Source organism: Fulmarus glacialis, unplaced genomic scaffold (genome assembly GCF_000690835.1).
Source record: "Fulmarus glacialis isolate BGI_N327 unplaced genomic scaffold, ASM69083v1 scaffold12592, whole genome shotgun sequence".
Classification (NCBI taxonomy): domain Eukaryota; kingdom Metazoa; phylum Chordata; class Aves; order Procellariiformes; family Procellariidae; genus Fulmarus; species Fulmarus glacialis.
Window position 1 is genome coordinate 1 of NW_009198492.1, and position 9,398 is coordinate 9,398.

The 9,398-nt window shown below is 53.2% G+C and overlaps 1 protein-coding gene across 1 annotated transcript; it reads right to left on the reverse strand.

The window, feature by feature from the left end:
- Positions 1–6,058: 6,058 nt before the first annotated feature.
- Positions 6,059–9,024, reverse strand: LOC104073222 (alpha-crystallin A chain). Its single transcript, XM_009572921.1, has 3 exons — positions 8,765–9,024; positions 7,683–7,805; positions 6,059–6,596 (listed from the first exon to the last, which is right to left on the reverse strand). The coding sequence occupies exons 1-3, from the start codon at positions 8,951–8,953 to the stop codon at positions 6,387–6,389; spliced, it is 522 nt and encodes a 173-aa protein (XP_009571216.1). The 5' UTR covers positions 8,954–9,024; the 3' UTR covers positions 6,059–6,386.
- Positions 9,025–9,398: the final 374 nt, after the last annotated feature.

Sequence of the window (9,398 nt, forward strand, 5' to 3'; positions counted from 1 at the left end):
GGAATGGTTGGATGTAAAAATGCCTTGGTACGGCAACTCTCAGCACAGCATTTAAGGCAAGGAAATAAAACTGTCTGTGTGCAAATATTATGTCAGCTATGCAAAGTTTTGTGTACGCTGAAATACGTGTATGTTCAGATAACTATAACTTTGCCACACTGATGTCCTTAAAGACAGAGCAGAGACCGAATTAACCTGCGTGCCTTTTCCCCTGACAGGAGGCTAGTGAAATGATCAACCGCCTATAAAATGTTCACAGAGAAAGCACTGCAAGCAAAGCATGGAAATTCTCTTTTTCCCAACAGGGACCCGACTGCCAGCTGGGTCGTTGGTTCCCCTGGGACGTACCAGTCCACCCCACGCAATGGCATGCTGTCCATCAGCCCCGCGAGAGGCCACGTGCTGAACCTACCCTATGCAGGGCCTCCCTACCTCTGGACCCTCACACAGATCAATTAACCATCCCAAAATAGCTCCAGCAAGTTATGGCAGCACACTTTGGAAGCAAAGAGTGCTTTCAGCAGAAGGGTCCCTGCACCAGTCCCCAGGGCCTTGCAGATCAGCCTCTGCCTATACCCCAGAGGTAGTTGTGTCTCTCCCCTGACCCCAAGGCAGCTGATTGACGTGTACTGGCCTGTGGCCCTTGGACGTCCTCATCACTGCCACTGCAGTTTAGTAGGTCACCTCTTTGCATACTGTGGGTTGAGAGCAGGGAATGGGTGCAGCAGGAAGCACTGTTCCTGTGTGTCAGGATCTCAAAGAGCTCCTGTGCTAAAGCCCCCATCATTTCCTTGCCTGGCCAAGCAGATACGTCTATAGCTGTGTGCTCCTCAGCACGCTGGAGGTGGCAGCCACCCTGCCAGGCATGACATACACCTGTAGGTGGTGGCTGACGGCTCTCCCAGCTGGTGGGTGCTGTGTGTCCCCCCACCCTGCCCCCTCCCTCGGTGGCACCCCCCTGATTTACAGCTCCCCCAGCACAGCAGTGGTGGCGGCAGCACCCACCGGCACCCCATCCCCACAGCAGTCTGGGCAAACGTGGGCTGTGAAAGGGCAAGCCGGGCAGGACGTCGGGCAGAGCCACGGGGCGATGTGCGGCAGCTGGCAGGGATTTCCCCAGCAGCGCCGGGGTTTGCGGAGTCCCTGCCCCGCTGTCAGCGCCCCTGCCGCGGCAAAAAAAAGGCTGAGCCCACTCTTCCCAAGCAGAAGGACTATTTGCTGAAGAGTTCAGGGCCCTCATGGTTTGTGGTAGGTCTCTGCAAGACAGCTGGAGGATGGCCTCTGAGGCGGGGACAAATCTCCTGAGTTCTGGTTGAGTTACATCACTCCATCATCTTGCCTCAGCCTCTCCGACTGACATTTCTTTTTTACCCTGCTTGTGCTGCACTCTGAGATATGCCACAAACATCTGTGCCATGTCCCAGCCTCACATTTTTCCATTAAAGTGCCAGTTAATTGCAAGCTAAGCACCAGCCACGTAACCCGGGCTAGGAGAGGACTGCCCCGGCTCCAGCCCTGCTGCATGGGCTGTGTACGGGCTGTACCCAACTGCGCTTCCCCTGGGAAAAACCTTACCACTGGATCAGGAGCTGGGAAACGAGAGACTCGGCAGTTACCTGCTCTTCTCATGCTAGCTGGTGGTTTTCCCAGCCAGTCCTGATAAGAGGTCACACCGGAGGGACAAAGTCCAGGTTCGGGGGGGGCAGAGCCCACGTCATCGCAGTCTCCTCTGGCTGTCTCTCCCAAATCTACGTGCCCGACACAGCAGCAATAAACTGCAGAGGTGTGGCCAGTGTGTCAGTGTTACATGCTTTTGAGAGAATACTGGGGTTTTTTGGATGTGTTTGGAGCCCTTTTTGTTGCCAACGGAGGCAGTTACTGCTTTTTTAACCTCAGATCGTAGACATCTGTGTGGCAGAGCCCAAATCTTGATGACAATGCCAAGGAGATGAGGGGGTATAGTGGTTACATGTAACAGAATTTGCTTTAAAGGAAAAAAAAGGGGAAAATGCTGGTAAACTTCCAGACTACTCCTGATCTTTATGTAACGCTGGCTAACTTGCAAATCAATCAGAAACCAAGAAATGTCAGAGTTGTGCAACCCTCGTTGGGTCCACGTGCCTGCTTGCCTTGTGCCCTGGGTTTCGGTCTCTCTGGAGAGATGCTGAAACACGGGGCCCGGGGGGCAAAGGCAGCCCTTCGGTGTGCCAGAGCGCAGGCAGGAAAGGCAGCCGCCCTGTGGGGACATGGCTTTGCCGGGAAACCCTTCCCTCTCTCCCGAGCTGTCCTTCTGCCAGAAGCCAGGGGACAAAAGTCCAAAACTAATGGATAAACCAGGGGCGAGAGGGGAGAAAGCAGCATCTGTTGACTGCCCAAGCCTTTCCAGAGAAGGCTGTGTGAACTCTGTGTGCCTGCTCCCGAAAAGGATGAGGAGGGTCCTCCTTATCCCCCCTGCCAGGAGGGGTGACAAGGGGAGTCCCCTGGCCCGAGATGCTCAGGGACAGCTTCCCGGCTGGAGGCCTGCAGGTCGGATCCTGCCAGCTCTTGCTCCCGGCTTTTTCTTGGAGGAACCGGGATCCTGGCAGAGGTGACGTAGCCTGCCCAAGCAGTGCAATGCCGAGGAGGGGAGGGGGCAGGTACAGCGCCAGGAGCTGCTGCTGTCCCCCACGTCACTGCCACCATCACTGGGTGACTGGGGCCTGTGGGAGGAGGGGGAATTGCTTGGAGTAGGATGCATGCCCCTGGACCTCTGTCTGATGCATCAGACCTCAGGACCCTTTAACAATTTCTCTGGAGAGGAAGCTAAAGTCAATTCTGCTTTGCTGTAGGCAAGGAAGGTTAGCACTCTGAGTGGAGATGGACAGCAGGTAATAAAAACACAGAGCAATAAGGATGAACAGATGAACAGAAACCCCTGGTTACAGGCCACCCAACACCAAACTGCCCGGACGCTGGAAGGTGCCATCAGTGCCCTGCGGGCAGGGTCCTCCACTGCCTTTCCCTCTATGATAAAATCATCAACTGAGTTTCTAACCAAAAAACTTTCAAGAAGTTTGTTAATCCTTGAAGAGTGTTAGCAACGCCTTATTAACAGGTGAATTTGTGTAGAAAGCTGTGGTGAAGAAACCCTCTTGAAACCATGATCATAAGCTTTGAATGATGAGACTTTCTTTAAAGGAAAATTAATCTCAGCAAAGGGAAACAATATTTTTTGCAGAGCGAAGTGCACAAAAGAGGAGGAGGAGTATCCCGGCCGACATGGCTAGGGAGACTGCAGGCTGAAAAATGTGAAATATTTTGAGTGACACATCAACACCAGTAAGCAGGGAGGCATTATTGCCCCTGCTCAAGCTCTTTTGCAGGCGGACAAACCCCTCGGGGCGGGGGGTCTCTGGGCCTGGGGATGGGCAGGGGAGCCTTCGGCAGCACGTCCCCCCTCCTGCACAAAACACCGCCTCTGCCAGCCGCCCGGCGTGTCCGCGCACAGAGGCTTTTAGCCGCCGCTCATGTTTTTAATCAGCTGATGGATTGCAAAGGGCTTTAAAATCAGCCCTTCTCAGAGCAGCGAGACAGTCAAGGTCTGGTGTCCCCAGGATTTGCCTCAAAAGCGAGGGGCTGCACGGGTCCTTTGGCACCCGCTGCATTGCAGCACCAGAGCTGCTGCACGAGCTGCTGCCCCCTCTGCACAGCTCCCAGCTTGCCCCACACCTGCCCTGATTTCCTATCATCAAAACTTTCACTTTCTGCCATCCAGACAGAAAAAAGGGCCCAAAAATGGTTCAATTGTCATTTCATGGGACAGACAGACACACACGCTGCTCAAACACCTGCAGGTAATGTCTGCACACAGATCCTGCTCAAAATATGTTTCCCTATTTTTACGTCTCTGAGAGGTTTGAATAGGGGCTAAATGTTTGGGACTGGGTCTTGGGTTTTTTTCCTCCTGGCTTTGCTGAACTTGTGTCAGGAAGGAGCGAGATGTCAGCACGTGGCGGGGAGGCACCGAGGCTCTGGCAGGGAGATGCCTCCGAAGGGACGCGGAGATGCCTCCGAGGAGAAAGGAGCAGAGGCCAGGGGGCTGTTAACGAAATTGCCCTTTCCCCAAACACTCTCATTCACACCTTTCCCCTGGAGATGAAAACGCAACAGGCTGCACATTTTTTGGTAGAAAGCTTCAGGATTGCCTAATAATTAATCTCAGTAGAAAATAGGTTTAAAATATTGTCAGACGCCGAGGGGATTCCTTGCTTTCTAATTACCAGACAGTAATCTCCCTGCTTTCCCTCTCACCCCTGCTTCTGCAGCACTTCCCCCACCTCCTGCAGCCTTGCCCCTCTCCCTGGCTCTCCCCCGGCCGCCCTGTTCCCGGCGGGCTCTGCCACAGGTGCTGCAATGTTGGTCCCAGTAACGCTTCCAGCACCCCTGGCCTCAGGGGGTTCAGGCAGGGGACAGGGCTGAGCCCAGGGGCACACTCACTTTCTCCAGGGAAGGGGCAATGTCCTTGCTCCCGACTCCCAGCCCTCCCTGGGTTTTGGCCTAGATGTGGCAGAAGAGCTTTTTCATTTTAAATAGGCCCAGAGCTTCCATGTTTATGGCTCATATTAACATTTAAACCCACACCATGAGAAAAAAAACCCTGCGTGTATTTTCTCTCTTTTTCACAGCTAATCCGGAGGCAAGGGGAGGAGGTTAGTGGGTTCGTCTTTTTGGCAGAGCAAACACTCTCTCTCCAGCTGTCCTCACCTCCCAATGAGCGCATGGACTCGTGCTCTTTCCTGGGAAGAATGTGCTTGTTTTGTTGTCGCCCTGCCTTGTTTTGTAGGCGTGATGCAGGAGCCCCCAGAGACATGCTGATTGAGACAAACTTGTGTCTGCTCCTGGAGAAGAAGTGACCTTCCTCTAGTTAGGAGCCAAGGTGGACTTCAGAAGCTCCTCCTCACATTGCAGGTCTTGGATGTGAAGATCTCTATCAAGAGGAGAAGCACTTCGTGTCCAAACTGATTTTACCTATGGGGTTAACTATGGGGATGTGGGGTTATCCGTGATGCTATGCTTTTCCTAAACACCCCAGATTTCCATCCATGTGGAAAGCTATTTGAGTCAAGCATGAGTGCTGAAACCTTCAGTCTTGAGCACTCACACCTATGCAGGCTTGGGAGCCATCGATTTCATGCATGGCAATTGCAGGGAGAGCTAGTACTTACGCCCTACCTGCCCTGCCATCAAACAGCTTTAACCATTCATTTCAGATTAAATCCTTCACATCATATCACGCAAATGAGGTCTGCATTGCTGTCTTCACTGACGCAATGAACTTAAGAAATGGCGTGGTGGTTGGGCTGTTGAATTTTGTTCTTTTTTTGATCCTTTTGTTTTGCTTGCATGAAGGATAGCAGGAACATGAAAGAAAGGGCAAGTCATCATCACAAAATGTACTTCCAGCGGTGGAAAGCGCGTCCTCCAAGCAGTGTTAGGCACAGCACTAACCTTTCAACTTCAAAAGCCTTAGAAAGGAACAAATGAAACCCCCAAAGCCAATTGCGTGTTTCCTATATCTCTTTATTGACCGCCACTGACCGCATTCTCAGGTTGAGTGCCAGATACCAGTGGAAGAGGTGGAGCTACCCTAGAATTACAGTGAGAGCAAGGGAGACGGTGTGTTACGCACAGGCTGGGGAGAGCTGGCTGGGGATGTGAAGCCTCTGCACAACGGTGAGCCCCCCTCACTCCCCCAAGGGCCTACTAAGACAGTGGAAAGACGTGCTTGTCCTCGTGTCAGTTGTCCCTAAGGGAAACGACAGGGTAGTGGTGTGAACAGATACACTAAACACTTTGCTGAAAAAAAATATGTGTTGCAACCCCCAAAGGCAAGACGTTATTATTTCTCCTGCGGTTGCAAGGAACATTCATCGCACGTACGCAGGATCTCAGGTGTGGGGCTTGGCTCTGCTGCTTTTTTTTAAGAGTAACCAGTTTAACTCTACATGGGGTAGAGTAAGTCTGCAGGGCTTTTCCCCTGCTCCAAGCCTCGCCTCAAGACATGGTGCACCAGGAGCCAGTGTTACTTGTGCACTCCCTCCTACCTGATGGTGGTTATGGACTACAGCACTGGACGAAGACCCTTTCAGCAAGTACAACAGCGTGGCAGCACGCGCCATCCATGCCATCCCCACAGCACAGCTCGCAGGTTTAAGCTTCGAAGTTCACCAGCCGCTCACCCAGCCCCTCGTCCCATCCAGGGGAAAGGGGAAAAAAAAAAAGAAACAAAGGGGGAGGGGGGAACCAACAAAATAAACCTCTCTAGATATTCACTGATATCTATGCAATGGCTCTGGGAATGAGACCTGCAGACGGTGGCAGCCTGTGTACCCCAGCGGCAGGTGGGCTTAGGAGGAAGGCGCGGAGGTGGGCTTCTCCTCCCGGGACACGGGGATGGGCCTCTCAGTGTGGCTGGCGTCCATGTTGGAGGGGACCTTGGGGCCCGAGAAGGTCAGCATGCCGTCGTTGGACAGGGAGCAAGTGATGGCAGCCTGGTCCACGTTGGCGGGCAGGCGGTACCGGCGGTGAAATTCGCGGGAGATGTAGCCGTGGTCGTCCTGAGAGGCAGTGGGGAAAGGGGGAAAGGCCCGTCAGAAACCCTCCAGCACCATGCCGCACCTGCCTCTGCCCGACCCTGCGGCTCTGTCGGAGGGGTGTCCACATTCACCCTGGCTTATCGTGACACTGTACTGCCAGTATCGCCAGGCGCATCTCTGCTTTTTATTCTATTTTACAGGTTTGTAAGGGCAGGTGTCCCCCCGTGATGCCCCTGAAGCTGCAAGAGCTGAGCAGAGCAGCAGGGTGTGATTGTAGCCATATTATAGGTTGGGATTTGATTTGGATGGGGGCCCTGCCACGGCCTCTGATTTCAAAGGATGCTTGGAGAGAAAGTCTGGGGTTCTGTAAAGGTAAAAGCAATGTGCGTGTGTGTGCCCATGTATTTCCCTACTAGGCAGCAACGCTGTGTCAGCCAAAGTACGCAGTCCTGGCCCCCTTCTTTTTGGCCAAAAGAAGGAGAAATGCAATTTTTTTTTTTAAGTCAGCCGTGAAAATGGCTGCTCTTCCTCTGGAAAAAATAACTATATTAAAAAATACATACTGTTTCCAGGCTAGTGCTTTGTCTGGGCAAAAAAGTGTATGAGAAGAATTAAACCCCTGCTGGTATAATTCACTTTTCGACCCCCACAGATATTTCCATGACATACGTGTTAAAAGTTTCCAAGCCTGAGGCACTCGGTTGTTTTTCTTTTGTTTTGTTTGCTCTTGCTTTTCTCTCCCAGATCAGCATATAAAAACTCTGTTTTCACTAATGATTCTGGCTTATGAAAACTCAGCCATGCTTCGGCAGCACCAGATGATGTTCTTTGTCTGGACCAGTGTTATTAGTGAACAATGGACATCGTCATCTGACGGTTATGGAAGATGATGATTGAAAATAAACAAAAGAGGAGTGGATTAGCTTGTTATTGTCAGATATCAGGTTGGGGCTCTACAGGAATGGGCTATGCCAATAATGACAATCGATAAATAACTCCTTCTTCTGATATGTTGGGTTTTTTTTCCTTCAGCTGAGGACCGTTGGAAAGAAAGAAAACAGAGCTTGACTCCCCAGTTGCTCCACCATCACCGTCACTTCCACTTACCTGTCTTTCACTGTGCTTGCCATGGATTTCCACAAAGTCATCGATAATCTTCACACTCAGGTCTTCGGGAGAGAAGTGTTTTACATCCAGCATGATTGTAAACTTGTCCCGGTCAGACCTCACCTGAAACGAACATTGTTAGACAGTAAGACCCGAGCTAGAAGTGCGGAGGCAGCGCCAGCATTGCGGCAGCTTAAAAGCCAGAGAAGGGGTGGTCTGGTGGCTGCACGGTTTCTCCTTCTGTGACTATGGGCCTCAGCGGGGGTTTTCTTCCCATTGTGGGGACCCAGGGACCCTGGGAGGCCGCAGTAGGCGTCTGCGCCATTGCTACTGCTCTGGGGAGAGGCGTCACTTCTTGCCGCTATTCTTGTGCCGGGGAGCCCTTTGCACTCAGGGACCTGCCAGACGCACCGGCCATTCGTGCTCAGCAGCGAGAGGGGATGGAAACCAGTATAACATTCTCTGATAGCACGCGTTTCGTCTTTTCAGCAATTTATGGTTTCTTTGTGGTCTTAGCTGTGGGAGGAAGCCAGTAAGAGAGGGCTAGAGAAAGCACCAGTCCCTGAGCTTCGGACCACAGCCCCCGTGGCTACGTGCTCCTCCTGCACGCTGCCTTCGGAGAATTGCTCCTGCGTCCTCCAGCATGGGCTTGCAAAACCACCGAGATCCTGAGGCGGAGGAGGGGGCCAGAGGAAGCTCCCGCTCGCCGGGGTCCTCTCCCATGCCGAGCTGCCCTCGCGGGCACTTACTCCGGGAACAGCCTAGCTTTTCCCTCGCCATACAGCCAGCGGGCGCGAGGGCAGCAAAGGCAGCCTTTTACGTGTCGGAAACAACCTTCAGGAGCCAAAATGGTTTCTGTTTCTCAAAGGGAAGCCTTCTCCCCAGCGAGGGTTTCCCTCCGTGCCCAAGAAGGGGCGGGCGGGCTGGGCTTGGCGGTGGGCCGGAGATTCTCCTCACCCCCTCACATCCCAGTGCAGGGCTACAGCCGCTGGCCCCCGCCAGCGAGCCGCAGGTGGGGAGGAGCAGGTGGAGGCGTAAGGAGGGAGGGGAAGGAAAAGGAGAGGAAGCCGAAGGGTCCTTACCTCTGAAATGCCCGACTCCAGCACGCTGCGGAAGAGGGACTGCCTGTAGTAGGGGCTGATAGTGGAAGAGAACAAAGGCAGGAGATCATACTCGAGGAGACCCTCTCCGAAAAACTGGTCGAACAAACGGCTTGGAATGAGGGGTCCCAGAGCACGCTTGAACCAGGGGTGCTGGATGGTAATGTCCATGCTTGCTGCTGCTGCGACCTGTGGCTGCAAGGGGAGAGCGGGGGGGGCAGGGGCCGCTGGGGAGATAGCAATGCCTTGGCTGGACTGCGCAGTGCAGCCCCAGGGAAGCTCCCCCTATATATACCAGTCTCGCAGAATGAAGGCATTAGCAGGATTTCTCTGGAAAGACATGATCTCATGATGGAGGCAACATGGTCAGCAGAAATGCGGAGACTGACCTGGAAATGACAGTCTGGTTGGAATTGGCGCCAGATCTCCCGGAGGGACGATGCCAAGCAGCAGGCTGTGAGACACAGGGTGCCCAGGGGTACTGGCAGGTCCTCTACGGGATCAAGCAGGCTAAAAAGGACACCCCAGTGGGCGTCTCAAGGATGCTCATGAAGGAGGTCTGCTCTGTGGGTCTTTGTAACCCACCCTTGGCTTTTCGTTAATTTGCTTCTGTTTC

What these genes read in the sequence shown, in the direction of transcription:
- LOC104073222 (XM_009572921.1), bottom strand. Translation starts at nt 8,953, where the DNA reads ATGGACATTACCATCCAGCACCCCTGGTTCAAGCGTGCTCTGGGACCC. An exon ending in TGGAGTCGGGCATTTCAGAG is followed by an intron (nt 7,806 to 8,764) that starts GTAAGGACCCTT and finishes TGTTCGTTTCAG; the next exon opens with GTGAGGTCTGACCGGGACAA. An exon ending in GCAAGCACAGTGAAAGACAG is followed by an intron (nt 6,597 to 7,682) that starts GTAAGTGGAAGT and finishes ACTGCCTCTCAG; the next exon opens with GACGACCACGGCTACATCTC.